This window comes from Cervus elaphus, chromosome 32 (assembly GCF_910594005.1).
Source record: "Cervus elaphus chromosome 32, mCerEla1.1, whole genome shotgun sequence".
In the NCBI taxonomy this organism is placed as follows: Eukaryota; Metazoa; Chordata; class Mammalia; order Artiodactyla; family Cervidae; genus Cervus; species Cervus elaphus.
The window spans coordinates 27,742,469-27,760,098 of record NC_057846.1 but is presented as its reverse complement, the minus strand read 5'-3'; the positions used below and the strand labels follow the sequence as shown (position 1 = coordinate 27,760,098).

General features: G+C 38.3%; 1 protein-coding gene across 1 annotated transcript in view; it reads left to right on the top strand.

Moving 5' to 3' along the window:
* The window catches only part of ZDHHC2 (zinc finger DHHC-type palmitoyltransferase 2), a 66,009-nt gene that overhangs the window by 27,037 nt on the left and 21,342 nt on the right, over positions 1–17,630 (top strand). Inside the window, exons 2-4 of the mRNA XM_043893747.1 lie at positions 4,342–4,368; positions 5,427–5,521; positions 12,719–12,839. Coding sequence (XP_043749682.1) covers positions 4,342–4,368; positions 5,427–5,521; positions 12,719–12,839 — 243 coding nt within the window. The remainder of the gene's footprint in view (positions 1–4,341; positions 4,369–5,426; positions 5,522–12,718; positions 12,840–17,630) is intronic.

Here is a 17,630-nt window from a genome sequence, read left to right as displayed (position 1 = left end):
GCTTAGTAAGGTTCTTTTTCATTTTGACACACTAACCTATTAAAAACTAAGATACTAAGGAAGAATCAAAATTAAGAGGCAAAAATGTTATAAATGTATAAAACCTTTCTGTCTTCTTTTAAAGTTGCTCGAAGCCCAGCTGAAACCAATGTCTTCTTCAAGATTTTCCTTTTTTAGGGGATCAGGAACAACTTGGTCTTCTGTCCCTCCTTTGTGTGATGAGGTATTGTCTTCACTTCTAGGGGTGTAAGCTAGCAGGCATTACAGATAGATTGCTTTTGGTTTTGCAGAGTACCAGTTGAGTTTCTATGGTGTGCTAAGATGACAGGTAAAAGAAGTAACTCTGTTCTTGATATTTTCAAGTCCACAGAAGAAAGAATTGTTTCTCATAGGTCTGCATTGGGATTCCACCTTTACGTAATTCAGATTCATATGTTTACTTCTGTTTGTCAATGTTTTTATTCAGCAAACATTTATGAGACAGATGCTCTGTGCTAGTTGTTTTGCTTCAAAGAGGAACTAATTTTAATAAGAGCCAGCAGAGCCCAAAGTCATAATATTTTTGTCACATGCAGAAAACTTTAAAATTGAAAAAAAAAATTCTCAGATAGAAATAACTAATGTGCTGCTCATTGTGACTTGTAGTAAAGCTCATTTGCCTCCATTTTCTTTTAATAAAAATATAAATAGCTATGTTCATTTACCTCAAAAACTGGTTATTAGAAATTATAGTAAAGATGTTTATAAAAGATTCAAAATTTCTATGCATGTGCAGTTGGAGAATAAGTACCAGTCTAATTTTTAAACAGACCAAACTGAAATTCTGTGAAATAATTAAGTAATACTAGATAAAACTCAAAATTCACATTAAAATCCAATATTATTTTTGGAAGATCTGTCATAAATATGATCAGTATTGCTATTTAATTCTCATGTTGATATAAATAATTAAAGTACATTTAACTTAATACCTATTTTTTCCCAAAACTGAGCTGCTATTTTCCATATATTGTCTTTATATATTAATATATCTGTATTGGAAACGTGAGTAAATAACCTTAAATGGTTATTTATGAACAAAATAGAAAATAACATTCTATTCTATGTGGTTTTGTCATAAGAAAGGGATATTGAAACTGACAGTTCCTCCCCTAAGTTGAAAATTACAAGACGGGGACTTTCCTGGTGGTCCAGTGGGTAAGACTCCAGGCTCCCAGTGCCAGGGGGAGGAGGGTAGCGGGAGGGGGGAATGGGTTGGGGGGTGGGCTTGAGTTTGATCCCTGGTCATGCCGCTTGGTGCAGCCGAAAAGAAAAAAATTACAAGATAAACCATTGACCTTGTAATGAGGTAAACATGGTTGCAAGAACATCAATTTCCTCAATATAATAAAGCACAACCAAGTGTGGTCCATATATCTGTTAGTGAGGTAGGTCAGTTTCAAAGTTTTGGCACTGCTGTTTGAAGAAAGTGCTAGTCATTCAGTCATGTCTGACTCTTTGTGACCCCATGGATTGTAGCCCATCAGGCTCCTTTGTCCATGGGATTCTGCAGGCAAGAATACTGGAGTGGTCACCATTTCCTTCTCCAGGGGATCTTCCCAAACTAGGGATTGAACCCAGGTCTCCTGCACTGCAGACAGATTGTTTATTTTTACTAGTATTTATTAAGTCATTTGAAAGTAGCTATACACAACTTTATTTAGAACATATGTAACAAATATGGAATTACTTCACAGAGTGTATTAAAGGTTCTCAAAAAGTAAAAGAGAAGAGATAGGAAAAACCAATCATTTAATTTTTTTAGTAAAAACTATTTTTTAAAGTTCACTAGTGATCAGGGAAATGAATACTGAAACAGTGATTTTTATTTTGGTCAAAATGTTGACAAAAATTAAAGACATTTTACATTCATAGGAAATTTGATAGGCTCAGAATTTTTGTGGGAATATAATTGATATGACCTTTTTGGACTTCCACATTTTACTCTATAAATGTTACTGGAATTATTTACCATAAATATGCATCCACGAGTAACTTATTTAATGGAAAAAAAAATCTGAATTTTGAAGTACATTAAAGACAAGCAAGCTGGGAAGGACAGAAATAGCTTTTCAGAAGATATCTTTGAATGCATATCCAGCCAATATATTAACAGTCCGGGACAAAAAACTTATTACCTCATACTGATCATACTTTTTCTTTCTTCTTTTTTTAATGTCATTTTATTTTACTGTTTCAGTTCTGACAACTAGAGTCATGGGTTAGCAAATACATTTTCTTTAAAGCACCAGAACCTCTGGAATTGTCATTAAGGGTCATTCATACATAAATGCACAAATGGATTCAAATTGCTTTTGCATTTCCTTTGATTAGCTGCAGGGGTAGAAATTTTGATCTGAGGAAGAACTGTAGTCAATTTTAGAGCATTTTTAAGAAGGGGAAGTCAGGGCCCAGAGAGAAACGCCTGACAGGAGTGGTGGGGTCAGACAGAAAAGACAGCTCTGTCCTTCCTCTGCCCTACATCAGCCACTTTAGGGGTTCTGTGAGAAAGTGCCCTCTGACTCCCTCTCGCCTCTGATGGGCAAGCACACTTGTGTTACAGGCCATTTGTAAGTCAAAGATCATCTCATTCTGCCTGTCCTATCTTGGGGGTCAGGAATGTTAGCAGAAATTGAAAGACCAGGAAATATTTAAAGGAGCCACAGCAAGATTGGTGAGAAATCTGGAAATCATCTATTTTGGGGGCTAAAAAAGAACATATGAAGATCTGCCTTTTAGATTTTCTGTTTATACCTACAGATTGGAAGCCTGGATATATCGTAGGTAGGATCCACAGGAAGCTCATTTTGGCACACCCTGATCTTACAGTCGTTCTTAAATCAGTCCAGTAAGAGAGTGGGCTGCTCTCCAAAACTGTGGTTCCCACTGGCTCTAGAAATGACTGAACTGTAGCCCTCCTGGGAAGGAGGTTGATCTGATTAGGTAATCTTAAAAACCTCTCACAGCATTACCCTCTGATTCCAGTGTTCCTAATGCAGATGAAATTATACTCCGGGACAAAGGCTGAAAATCCTGTCTACCTTTTAATAGCTGAAAAGGAACAAAAATGCATTAGGAAACAAAGTCAAATCTTGACTTGCTACTATTGAGATAAGGCAGAACATCCCGAAGACTTTAGTACAAATGGAGGGAGACCACGTGGGAAACAAAGCAAGCAGACACTACAGAAGACTTAGAGAACTTATGGTTGCCAAGAGGGAAGGATGAGAAGAAGGGATGGTTAGGGAGTCTGGAATGGACATTTACACACTGCGATTTTCTCAATGGATAAACAACAAGGACCTACTGTTCCCTACAGGGAACAGAGCACAGGAACTCTGCTCAATGTTGTATGGTAGCCTGGATGGGAGGGGAGTTTGGGGCAGAATGATAGTGATTGATGGTTTAGTCACTAAGTCATGTCCAGCTCTTGCACCTCAGGGACTGTAGCCTGCCAGGCTCCTCTGTCCTCTGTCTATGGCATTTCCCAGGCAGGAATACTGGAGTAGGTTGCCATCTCCTTCTCCAGTTGGGAGAGGATGGGTACTTGTATATGTGCGGGTCCCTTCATTGTCCACCCGAAACTATCACAACGTTGTTAGTTTGCTATACTCCAATATAAAATAAAAAGTTCAAATGACAAAAACAAAAACGAAAAAAGAAAGAAAACGGCTAGGGTTACTGAGTCAGGTCTCTCGTCCCAGCTGGTTTGAGCCCTGTGGTCCCAGTCCTCATCTACCTGCCACCTTGCAGCGTTCACAGCAGCCCCTCCGAGACGGCAGTTTCTTGGGCCCCTCATTGTACGGTAGGAAGCAGTTAGCCATCGGGCATAAGAATTTGTACTTTCAGAAATCCAGCAAGAGGAGTCTGTGTAGTGGACATGATGTTTTTTTTTTTCCTCCACTCTGGAGAGCTAACTCAGTGGTTGCCAACTTACAAAGAGCAATCAGGGTCTCTGGGAGTGTGATGAGCTAGCGAACCTTTATCTGAACTCTGTAGTTGAAAGGAAACCTGAGAAACCAAGTCAATAAAGGAGGAAGACTCACCAGGGCCACACTTGACAGGGTTTCTTTCAATCCAAGGCTGGGATGCTCAGCAGGGCCTGGCTGAAGGCCCAGCCTCCCCTCCCCACGTCTCCCACAATACTCACCTCTCCTATAAACAGTCTAACAAATATTTAAAGAACGTTGGCTTGGAAAGAGCTAAATTATTAACCTACTCAAGATCTTATGTCTCTTTCAGGCCCTGTGTTTGCTATAAGCTTCATATAACATATTGCCTCTCTTTTCTCTATTTCCGTAGTATCCATGGAAAACATTGGAGAACAAGGTAAGATATATCATTGCTTTCTATCTGAAATTTTAAAGATAGTTTGAGAAAATGAATAGCATTCATTTAGATTTGATTGGAGTTAATAAATGATACTTTGAGAATGTTGGAGTCAAGACGGGGTAAAAAGACATCTCAGGCTGAATTCTCCGAGACGCTTGGCAGAGACCTCTAGCCTGAATGGCAGTCATTGTGCCAAAGACTTTTGTGGCTTCCAGATAATGGAATATCAACAATCTCCTGTTTCCACACAGAGTATGACCCCGTACCTGAGTCACCTACGTAATTCATGAAAAAGATCATTGGCTCTATTCCTTGATCACCTCACACTGATTTTAGGTGCCTTATTAGATAATTGGATGTTTTAATGATTCTGTAACAGAAAGATCATCTTCTTTTCAAAAGCTGAAATTGCTGTTAAGGTTTAAAAATACCAAACATGCTATATTTTAAATTCACATATTTTTTTCTACACAATTAAGTTATATGTTGAAGTATTGTCCAATATACTGGGTACCAAATTAATATTTTAGATTTGCATAGGATTTCAAGACCAAAACACAACACGAAGTGTGTTTGTGTGCATTATCTAAGAAGAATATTCAGAACGCTTTTCTTAATCATCGCATGTGATCAATAAGAAGCTTAAACTCCTCTTGGAGGAATTGTCTCTTTGTTCAGATGATCTCTGGTTAAAACTATAGTTGCTGAAACAGGGCCACCATATTTGACTCAGGCTGAGCAAAATAAGCAAACAACTTATTTTGCTTTTGCTATTCCGTGTTAGTAAAGCAAAGTTATTAAAGCCAGGATGTTTTAACATTTGTTTAACACTGTGTTTATAGCTTAAAGTTGCAGGCGTAACTTCCTTATTTTTATAATTTAAGAGAGTCCCTGTAGCCGTTTTGCCAGTAGATGGGCCTGTCTACAGATGGGAGGGTTCTAATCATGGGATAGTAACTAAATAATTAAATGATTTGGTTATTTTAGTTTGTGAATACCATGATTTTAGAGTGTATTTGCATGCTACAGTGATAATTTTGTTTCTCTCATTTTAGTTGTGTGCCTGATTGCTTATCATCTACTTTTTGCAATGTTTGTCTGGTCGTATTGGAAAACTATCTTTACGTTACCAATGAATCCGTCAAAAGAAGTAAGTTAAAATATTAGAATAGTTATCTCCTAAAGATGGAAATCTGAAATATTGCTGTCTGAAGAATGAGTTTTATGTCTTTTTTTTAATATTGCAAATCTATTGAGCCTAGTGGTTTTTTTTTATATTAATATGTTAAGTAGTTGAATTTTTACTTGGTAAACATTATTTTTCCACTGTGTGAGTATTATATTTACAATATTAAATATGTTATATGTTCCACTTCTACTTTGGAGTCAGACACAAGGATGGATAGATGGTAGATAGGTGGATAGATACAAAGATAGAGCTGAAGGTAGACATGTTTCTATTATAATTATCATATTAGTGGCTCATTAGTTGGCTGTCAGCTACCAGAAACAACAACAATAAAATAACAACTTACCTAATCTTTCCCACTTTCAAAGCCTGTAGCTACTGTACAGCTGCTGGGCACCCAGGCTCCTATCCTGTTACTCTGACATATATAGCCTCTATTCCCAGCTTTACTTCTTGACCTGAAATAGCTGCTTCAGTTCCAGCCATCATGTCTACATTCCAGGCAGCAGACCAAAGAAAGTAGAAAAGAGGAGTGGAAGTATATGTCTTTTTCTTAAGGACACTTTCTAAAAGTTGCTGATGCCATTTCCGCTTATATTTAGGATTCAGCTAGTTATATGGCCACCTTTGGTTGCACAGAAGACTGGAATTTGGTCTTTATTCTCAGTGGCCATGTTAACCATGGGGCGTCCTTGATAGCTCAGTTGGTAAAGAATCCACCTGCAATGCAGGAGACTCCAGTCGATTCCTGGGTCAGAAAGATCCGCTGGAGAAGGGATAGGCTACCCACTCCAATATTCACTTGTGGCTCAGCTCGTAAAGAATCTGCCTGCAATGCAGGAGACCTGGGTTCGATCCCTGGGTTGGGAAGATCCCCTGGAGAAAGGAAAGGCTACCCACTCCGGTATTCTGGCCTGGAGAATTTCATGGACTGTATAGTCCATGGCGTTGCAAAGAATCAGACATGACTGAGCAACTTTCACTTCGCATTAACCATGTTACAAGGACAGAGTAGATACTGAGGAACAACTAACAGTCTCAGCTCAGAAGGTTTTAAATAAAATTATTTGTTCAAATATGCATTTTGAAAAGATTATTCTGGCTAACTTTTTATTTCTGGGTTCTTAATCCTGATTAAGTGTCCTTGAGGCAAAGGGCTATATTTTACTCATTTTTGTATCCTTGACACTTAGCCTAGTACATGGATGTTGAATAGAAATAAACCTTGCTCCAATAATAATAGTGTGGTTTTAGTAGGCTAACCTGAAAAAAAAAAAAAGAAAGAAAGAAAGAGGTCTAAGCATCACTGTGAATTATTTCCTGAAGTAATCTGTTTGAAATGCAGCTGTGGTTAGAAAGGCCAGTAAATACGCTATGTGAACTGAGAAAGGATATTAAAAACAAAACCACAGATATCTGCATAGCATTCATAGCAGGCTTGGTCTAGAGTGCCAAGAGGTAGTCTTTTCCCTTCTTTTCTCACTTTTTCCCCCTACCTCTTTTCCCCCCTCCTACCATATTTTTTCCCTTCCAATCATCTTTCTTGCCTTCATCGTGGCCTGAATTGTAGGTTTGAAGGAGAATTCTGACTTTTATCATAGATCATCTCATCCACTCTGGTGTTTGCTTATAACCTCTGAGTTGACAATTTCCACATCTGTTTCTAGCCTGACCTCTCCCATGAATTTCAGACTTCTGTATCTCCCTGCCTAACTTAAGTCCTTGATCATTGCACCGACACCGCAGACAGCACATCGGACTGAAGTCCCCACCCTCTCCTTCCCCAAACCGTGACTCAGCTGTTTCCTGCGTGTGTTCATGCCACTGCCAACCACGCCGTCATTCGAGCCCGAAGCTTGGCACCTCGCCCCTCCCCCAGCACGCACATTCTGGAGATGTGTCACTTGCTCATTTTTCTGTTTCAGCTCCAGCCCCTTTCCTTTTACTTTCCATCATTGCCCTAATTCGGAAGCTCCGTCATCCCTCTCGTCTGACACATCGCAGTCTTCCCTGTGGCGTCACCCCTGCCAGTCTTGCCCACACTCCGGGATTCCGAGGATCCTGCAGAAATCCATCCTTCACTCTGAAGCTGAGGCTTGACCCTTTTACTCCGCTGCTTCTGGCTGCTCAGGGGCTCTGCCCACCCCACAGGGAAAAGGCTGGACTCCCTGGGTTGGCAACGATGACTCTTGTCCAGATTTTGGACTTCTTGCTATTTCCTGTCAACCATGCCATTATTTTCTTTCCAGAATTTTCTTACCTCCTTTCTCATCGAAATAATTATATTTTTACACATAGTGGCAGCTCCTTCTTGGTCTCCTTTGCGGGTTCCTCATTATCTCCTGCTAGCATGTGGCAGAGCTAACATTCAAAACAAAGTCTTTTTGACCTTCACAGCTGTGCTCCTGTCCCTACACCACACTCTAGCAAAAGGAGTAGACACCATATTCGGGGAGAAGGGTGCTCAGGACATCAGTTGGAGCATAGAGGAAAAAAAATAGCAAAAGCTCTATTCATATTTTACTTTTTAATGTTTCTCCTTTTAAAAAAATTTCGTATATAAGGTACATAATATATTAGCTAATAAAAAATATGTATGATTAAATATGCATATATTAGCAGTACAGCCTCCAATTATTCTTTTATTGATAGGGTTACATGATCAAAAGAGTTTGGAGACCATTGTCATAAAATAAGGAGTCCTTGTTTGCTGGTTAATAATCCTATTCCACTAATAAAATGCAAGATCTTGGGCCAGGCTTTTAACTGATCAGCAGCCAGAGAACCCTCACTTATAAAATGATGGTCCTGGACTTCAGTTGCCCGTAAGATACTGTTAACAGTGAAAAACCTTTGGAAATGAGATTTTAAATGTAGGAGAAGAGAAAATAGAAGAAAATAATGTAAATATCTTCCAATCACTATTGAGAGAATATAAGTTTTCAATTCATAAGATTTTCTCCCAATATAAGAATAATATAACCATATTGAATAATATTTTGAAAATGAAGAGTAGGCAGAAAAAAAAAAAATCCCACCACACTAATTCAGCCAGTTTATATTCTGAATTTCTTTCTAGTTATTTTTCCTAGTTGTATTTAGAGGGCACATACTCTATTTTTTTCATGTAATAGTTCTTCACTGGTTTATTTTTAAGTACAATTAACATTTTTAATAACAACATGATATTCTCACTGAAACTTTGGAGTTTTAGGCTGATCCCAACATTTCATATTATAGTGTTGTTAACATGTTTGTTCATAGAGCTTTATTCATAGTTTGGGTTATTTTCCTTAATATAAGTTATCAGAGGTAGAATTACTAGACAAAGGAAATTTAAGTCACTTGCCAAATTGTTTCCCAAAAGGACTGTAGCAATTTCCAAAGCTACCAGTTTCATCAGAGCCTTGACACACTGTGTCCTGTTCTTAAGTTTCCAATTTAATAGGAAAAATGTTTTATGTTTTAATTTGGACATTTTAGGTACTGATGAGGTGATATGTTTCTTTTTTTCTTAAGTCAAAAACGACTAGCAAAAAAGGAAATACAATTCTCTGAGTTTTCTGTGTGTTATTAGATTTTGCCTTTTTCTTAGTTTGTACATCCTTTTGAAATCGTACTCTCCTTTTATCGGAAAACTGTATTTGATTCCAAATGTTGATTTCTGATATCATTCTCCAGTAAAAGGAAGAAGAACTCCTTAGAGAGATGGCTGATTCTAGAACTAGGGCAGGAGATTTTGAAGATGAGCCAGAAGCATCTTATCATGCCAAAAAATAAAGAAGTACTCTGTAAAATAAAATATATCGATGGTGATATGTCAGAGGGCCATAGGATCCAGTTGAAAATGTCCCAGTGACCAAAGCTGGAGCATTTTGAACAGGAAAATAAATAAAATAGTGTTCAGTCACAACCGGGTGGCTCAGCGGTGAAGAATCTGCCTGCTATGCAGGAAATGTTGGAGACACCGGTTTGATCCCTGGGTTGGGAAGATCCCCTGGAAAATGGCACAGGCAACCCACTCCAGTATTCTTGCCTGGAAAACCACATGGACAGAGGAGCCTTGCGGGCTACAGTCCAAAGGGTCACAAAGAGTCAGACATGACTGAAACAACTAAACACACACCCACACAACTCAAAGTATAAAATAAATATCCTTGCATTTCTCAGTATACAGAAATGATTGAATGAATAAATAAGTGGAAAAAAGAAATTTCTTTTACAGAAGAATTCCAAATAATTTGTGTAGATACTCTGCCCTCAACGGCTTCCCACGTGGCTCAGTCTGTAGGGAATCTTCCTGCAATGCAGGAGACCTGGGTTTGATCCCTGGGTCAGGAAGATCCCCTGGAGAAGGAAATGGCAACCCACTCCAGTATTCTTGCCTGGAGAATCCCATGGACAGGGGAGCCTGGTGGGCTACAGTCCATGGAGTCGCAAGAGTCAGACACGACTTAGCAACTAAATTACCACCACCTGCCTTCAATGATGCATGCACGCATGCCACGTTGCTTCAGTGGTGTCTGACACTTTGCAACCTTATGGACCATAGCCCTCAAGGAGGGGAGGAATAAATCCCTGCTTTGTAAAATGTGGGCTGCCTATAGTAACTTCCTTCCAAAGAGTACAGGATGAGATAGGGAAATAATGATTCACTTCACAGTGGAGAAACCTGAAAAACACCTCCTCAACCAGGTGATTAAAGTCACCATCAACAGTTCTAAGTCACGTTGATTGTATGTTCTCTTGATATGATGTGATACGAATGGCACTTTGCTTCTGTGGTCTTCCTCCACAAAACCCGTAACCCCAATCTAATCATGTGAAAAACATCAGAAAGATTCCAGTAGAGAAGCACTTTATAAAACACTTCAGCAGTACTATGCAAACTCATCAAGGTCAACAAAAACAAGGAAAATCTGAGAAACTGTTACAGCCAAGAGGAACTTAAGGAAACGTGACCAACAAATGTACTGTGGTATCCTCAACAGGACCCTGGAACAGAAAAATAAGGTATTCAATAAGAACTAAGGCAATCTGAATAAACTATGAACTGTTGTTAATAACAGTGTATCCATATTGATTCATTAATTGTCCTAAATGTACCATACTAATACCTGATATTAGGAATATCAGCAGTTTGATGAGAGGAGGATATATGGGAACCTTATACCATTTTCTCAATTTTTTGGTAAATTCCAAGTATTCTAAAATTGATAAAACTACTTAAAAGCAAAACAACTTGCATTAACTGGCCAAAGGACTGCCACAGTCTGGAGGGTTGGAGGTTGGGTGTGTTATCAAAAGGTAACACCCCAGGAGATCTTTCATTCCATCAGATCTCTACAACTGTCACATTTCCTCAAATCTGTGACATGCATTTGTACATAAAAGTGTTCTAGGGAGGGGGAGTGCATATTCGGTGCATTCCAAGATAACGTTAGGTATTTTGACATCCATCTTAGATAAGTAATAGTTCTACCAAACAGTATTTGGTCTTTCGGACCTGATGGATGCAGTGTGTTAGGTTTATTTATAAAAGTATTAAACGTACCGAGGAGCCATCCAGTTCTATCACTCACTAGAACTTACCTCTAAGGTTAAAAGGATCCAGAACTCTGTAGAAAATGTAATAAAATGTTAGTGGTTTTATTCCTTTTGACTATTATTAAGTCTTTTACTAATTTTCAATGCTAGGTTTTAAATTAATTTTAGACTTGAACAATGGAGACAAATCTACCTGAACTGTGGGAATCAGGGTTCTGACAATGGAAAGCTAGAGACCAGAGTATAAAAAACCTTTCGCCTTGACATTCAGCGCTCTGACTTAGGCCTGCTGGTGCTTGTTCCTTTGTCCGTTCCACAGTTCTCACAGAGGACTTACTCTGTGCCGAGACTTAATCCCCTTGTGGGGTTACATGCTTGTGAAAGAGGGAGACAAAGGGCAAATGAACCAACAAAATAATTTCACATTATGGTGGGCAACACAAAGAAAGCACACGCGGACCTGATGGGGAATATGGCAAGGGGAAGGGACGAGTTACCAGGGTCCCTACTCTAGTAAGGGAATCATGAAAGTCCCTTGAGGAGATGCCATTTAAGCTGAAACCTGCAACCTGAGAAAGAGCCGTCCAGAGAGTGTGCGGAATAGTGTTCTAGGCAGAGGAATTGAAAGTTAGTAGAGACTTTCTCTTAGATTGATGCTATTCTTTCATGACTATTACAGTATTATAGCTTCATTTCCTGTTATCCATTTTCTATCACTCAAAACTATTTCCAAATAAGGTACACAGTCCTGTGCATAACTTTTGTCATAGAGTCATATCCCTAAAAATAACATTTATAATAGTTTATTTGATGCATCTGTTCGTCAGTTTGTTGACAGTCTTGGTTGTACACAGCTGTCGTTCATTAAATGTTAAGTGCCATATAGGATTCAAGTTATTTGGATGGACTATACTCCAAGTTATTTATCCATTATCCTTGATGGACATTTGGGTTTAGTTTTTTATGTTTCAAACAGTGATTCTGTGAATATCCTTGTCTCCTAGAGCATATTTATAGAGTTTGAACAGACTTTAAAAAAATTTTTTTTTGTGATTATCAAGTTGGAACCCAGACAGATTTTCATTTTTCTCAAAGAAGTATTTTTCTAAATTGGTGGGACAAAATTTGCAGTATAGGAAGTAAAATTAAAGCCTACTTCTTTTGAGTGCTAAAGAATTCATGTAATGATTATCCGTAAGTTAAAACTCCCTCTCCATGAGAATACTTGCTTGATGTATTTTTTCTATTTTTGGTTCTAATTATAACCGATTATAAACTGCATCCATTGAGCTAATTGGTTTATTTTGCCATTTCATCTGTTAATATAACTAACACTTGGATAGAACTCTACAGTTTATAAAAACACTTTTACATTCTCTTTTCCTCTTGAGGTTCATAAAGATCTGAGGGAGCAAGCGTTATCATTTTTCCCCTTCTCTAGATTTATAAACTACGGGGTGGATAGACTCGCCCAGATTTCATACCCCATTGCCTCTTTGAATATATGTGCTGTGTCCTGTAAATATTTTATAAATACCTTTTTTGCGGGTATAGTAGATCAATATGTTATTCCTTTGCGAGCACTGATTAATATTTAAGTTTCTTCCACAGTTCCATCTCTCTTATGCAGAGAAAGAATTGCTGGAGAGAGAGCCTCGAGGAGAAGCCCATCAGGAAGTCCTTCGGCGAGCAGCCAAAGACCTCCCCATCTACACGAGGACCATGTCTGGAGGTAGAGGACAATGAGTGCTTTAGCAGGATGGGTTGGGGTGACAGTTAGAAAGCATATCTGTACTTGAAACTCTCAAACGCGCGTTGAAACCCACTGTGCTATGGCTCAGATTGATATTAACTGCCTTCTGTAGAATCCCATAAAACAGAATGGACACCTGAATAACGCTATGACACAGAGATCTCAACCAAGTCAGAGCTGACTTGACTTCTATTCTGCCTTCCTAGTTGTGACTCAGTGAAGATGTTAGAACTGCTGAAATCTTGATTTGTAGTTGTGTTCATTTTTAAAGTTTTAATTACACACCTGCCTATTCTTAAGTCAAAAGAGCATTAGGTGTAATGCACATATTGTTGATAATTTTACATAAATTTAAAAGTTATTATATAAATTATACAAAACTTAATTCAGCTATTGGTACAGTTTCTATCTTTAAAATTTATAGTAATTCATTGTTTTTTTACAAACGCAACACAATAAATCTCATTTACTTGGGTCAGATTTTTTAGGTCATTTAAGCAGCTATCTAATCAAATAATTGTCTTAAAAACTGACACGCAGGGGGACTTCTCTGGTGGTCCAGTGATTAAGACCACCCCTTCCATTGCAGGGGTTATGGGTTCAATCCCTTGTCAGGGACTTAAAATCCCACGTTCCTCAACAGTCAAAAAACCAAAACATAAAACAGAAGCTTTGTGACAAATTCAGTAAAGACTTTTAAAAAATATATGTTATTTAAAAAAAGCTGACAGACTTGGACGACTGGTGCTTGCCCACCAAGGCTCACCCAGAAACTTTGTGGCTTTGGCTGTCTGCGCCCATTTCAGTGGCCGCTAGCCCCATGTGGCTTTTGAGCCTTAAAACATGGCTCGTCCAAACTGAGACATGCTCTAAGTATAAAATACACAACGAGTTTCAAAGACCTAGGATGAAAAAAGGACTGTAAAATATCTCATTAATATTTTTATATTGTATATATTCAATTCTGACTCACTTTAGAAGCATAATTCAGTATAACTTTAAGTCTCACGCATGATGTTTTCCTGTTTGTTTTTACTGCTTGTCAGTGAGCAAGTGGTGATTCCCTGATTTAATATTATGCCACTGATATTACCCCACAAAGATAGAAATGTGTTTCTGTATATGTGTATGTATGTGTACCCAAGATGGGCCTAAACTAATAAGGAGGAAATTTAAACCCCCTAAAAGTAAATTATTGCACAAGTTTCCAAAACTATTTAATGGCAGTGATAGTATCAGGTGCAAAAATCTAGTTTCCGCATCCTAGTGCAGTGCTTTTTCTACTAGACCCCTTGATGCACCGAATTAAGACTAAGTCATATCAGAACAAAGTATTAGTGTTCATTAATAACAACTGCACTTTGGATTTATGTCATCTCCTTGTGTGAATTATGTGATGCTTGTTCCTTGGAAGAGAAGTTATGACCAACCTAGACAGCATATTAAAAAGCAGAGACATAACTTTGCTAACAAAGGTCCATCTAGTCAAGGCTATGGTTTTTCCAGTGGTCATGTATCGATGTGAGAGTTGGTCTATAAAGAGAGCTGAGCGCCGAAGAATTGATGCTTTTGAACTGTAGTGTTGGAGAAGACTCTTGAGAGACCCTTGGACTGCAAGGAGATCCAACCAGTCCATCCTAAAGGAGATCAGTCCTGAATATTCATTGAAAGGACTGATGCTGAAGCTGAAACTCCAATACTTTGGCCACCTGATGCGAAGAACTGACTCATTGGAAAAGACCCTGATGCTGGGAAAGATTGAAAATTGAAGATGGGAGGAGAAGGGGATGACAGAGGATGAGATGGTTGGATGGCACGACTTAGACTTAGACACGACTAAGCAACTGAATTGAACTGAACTGAAGACTATCTTCTCTTGTATTGTATGCCTATCTCCTGGGATGAACTTATGATTCTCAGTATCTTTGACAATCTGGAACAGAATCTGAATTTCCTAATATAGTCTTTATATTTTTAGTGCAAAACTTCTGGATGCATGCTGAAATCAATTTTAACTGATTAGAGTCATAGACTAAATTAAATTACAGGAAGTATAATAAAGAGATGATAATGTTGGTGTGGTTAATCTCTCTCTGGAATATGTGGGGTGTAAAAGTAATCAGAGAAGACTCTTGAGAGTCCCTTGGACTGCAAGGAGATCCAACCAGTCCATCCTAAAGGAGATCAGACCTGGGTGTTCACTGGAAGAACTGACACTGAAGCTGAAATTCCAATACTTTGGCCACCTCATATGAAGAGTTGACTCATTGGAAAAGACCTGATGCTGGGAGGGATTGGGGGCAGGAGGAGAAGAGGACGAGAGGATGAGATGGCTGGATGGCATCACTGACTCGATGGACATGAGTTTGGGTAAACTCCAGGAGTTGGTGATGGACAAGGAGGCCTGGCGTGCTGCAATTCATGGGGTCGCAAAGAGTCGGACACGACCGAGTGACTGAGCTGAACTGAACTGAACTGAACTGAAAGGTAATCATGAATGCAGAATGGACATGCAGTGGAGGGACACAATGCCCGCAAGGCAGGAATATGAGGGTCCTTTTTCTTAGGCCACCCTCGGCCGAAACCCCTGGGTTGTTCAGATAACTTCCTTCCTCACCCTGAGAAAGGCCATGGACCGAAGCACTGAAAGGCTCAGTTGATGTCCACACACTTTATATGTCTTAGAGAATTGAAGAAAATGGATAGTAGTATAATTGAGGGTTTTCCCATTCATTCTAGATCCACAGTCTTTCCTCCAAACCTGAAAGAGAAAAATAGTGACTGCCTAGGTTACATTGACTGCTATACATAGAGAACAAATTCAACCACGTACAGTCTTGGGTGTGTGAGGCAAGTGTTAGGACTGTTCATCTCACTCCTTTTTGTCCTATGCTGCCTTTTTGATCCACGCATCTCCTGATTTCTTATGGGGCTCTCCAAATTCTATTATATTATTAGTTATTTTTATTAAGGAGGACTATTTGCTTTTCCAGCTCTCCCTTGCTATTGATCCTTTCCTACAAAAAAATATTTATAGACTTTTTGACTAGGAAGATTACCATTAGAAGTGACATAGTTAATTCATCACTTTGTACACAGACGTTGGTAATGTTTCCTTTTCAGCATTTACCGAAAAAGTTTTAAATTATATAAATGATACATGAATAAATTCTCAGAAGATTCAAGCAAGACAGTTAAAACTCCCCCTCCGTTGTTAGGACTTTTTAAATGATAATCAGATGGCTCACTTTAAATTCCAGTGGGATGATTTTAGTTTAATCTGATCTGGCACATGGAGTGTGTTTTAATTATAAAACTAAATTTCCGTTTCTGAAAGACTGTGAACAAAAAGATTTTCTACAAAAAAGATTATAAATGAAAAATTTCAAAATATTTTTGAGTTACTGCCCACTTTAATTTGCAAGGTGCATCCCCCCTCAGTGTACTTTAGAAATAATCACCACTTAGAGAGAATGTACAATTGCCCAACAAAACTCACATGGAAATTGTGTGACTTTAAACCCATGCTGCCCATTATGGAAACCACTAGTCTTTTGTGATTGTGACGGCTTCAAATTTGACTATAAGTGAAAAACACAGAACAGGTTTTAAAGGCTATTTAAAAGCAACAGAAGACTTAGTTGATGTTGACACACTTCATTTGTATATAATATAAAATATTATATGTATTTATAATTAATATAATAATTATATTTTGAAATATGTATTAGCCAAAATAAAATATATCATTAAAATTAATCTCCCCCCCCTTTTCTTTTTTTTTACTTCTTTTAACATAGCTCCTAAACCGTTTAACAGCACTTGTGTAGCTCACATTATATTCCTTCTGGACAACACTGCTCCCATTTTGGTACCTGGCATGAGCCAGTGATACTTTAGAGCTTCACCTGGAATGTCCCTGTGAGACTTCTTCATTCAGGAGATGAGCAGGCCATGCCATTCATCTCTGGAATTCCTGAAAAAGAAAGTTTTATACGGGGATGATTAAGGACTTATTTCAGTATTGAAAACAACTCCTTCTAGGCCTGTTGTCTTAAAAATAAAGCTCATTTTGTTCTTAGTTTATAACAGTTTTTCCCTTTTTTTAGAGGTTATGATATTAGCTAATATAATCTTGATAATTCCTTGCTGCAAGTATGTTTTCCAGATTTTAAGTTTGCTTGTTTGGTTTTGCCAGCCCTACTGTACTGCCCAATTAACTGATCTCCTGTAATTTTGGCAGACTGAGGGCATCCTGTCAGATGCCTGTGTACTGAAAGAGCATCTCCAATCATCCATAACTGTCTCTGATGTCTGTTTTAGAGAAGAAAGCCTCAGGACTTCAGTCACAAGAATTAAAATTCTCTGGTGGAAATACCTCTTGGAATACTCACTCCTCATCTTGCATCTCACCCAGCAGGGAAGATGTGAACTCTTTCCCAATTCAAACAGCTAGTTGAATTTATTCACAAATTTCTAAAATGTCTTTCTCAAAAAACTTCTAAAATGTGGTTGTATCCTATACCTAGTCATCCTGGCAGGGTCCAGGAAATGAAATGGTTTAGTCAAGGGAGACATTCTGTTTACTTTGATGAAAATGGACATGGTTGCACCCTTTGTAAGTCTGTGATTACTTTGTATTAGATAGTATATTTATAGTTGAGCATGCCTTAGAAAAATTCCCCCCAAAGATCTATTCTTGGGAGATCTCTGCAGAGAACTGAGGCTTTAGTCAAATCATTTCATTTTTGTATTTATGCAGTCAAATGT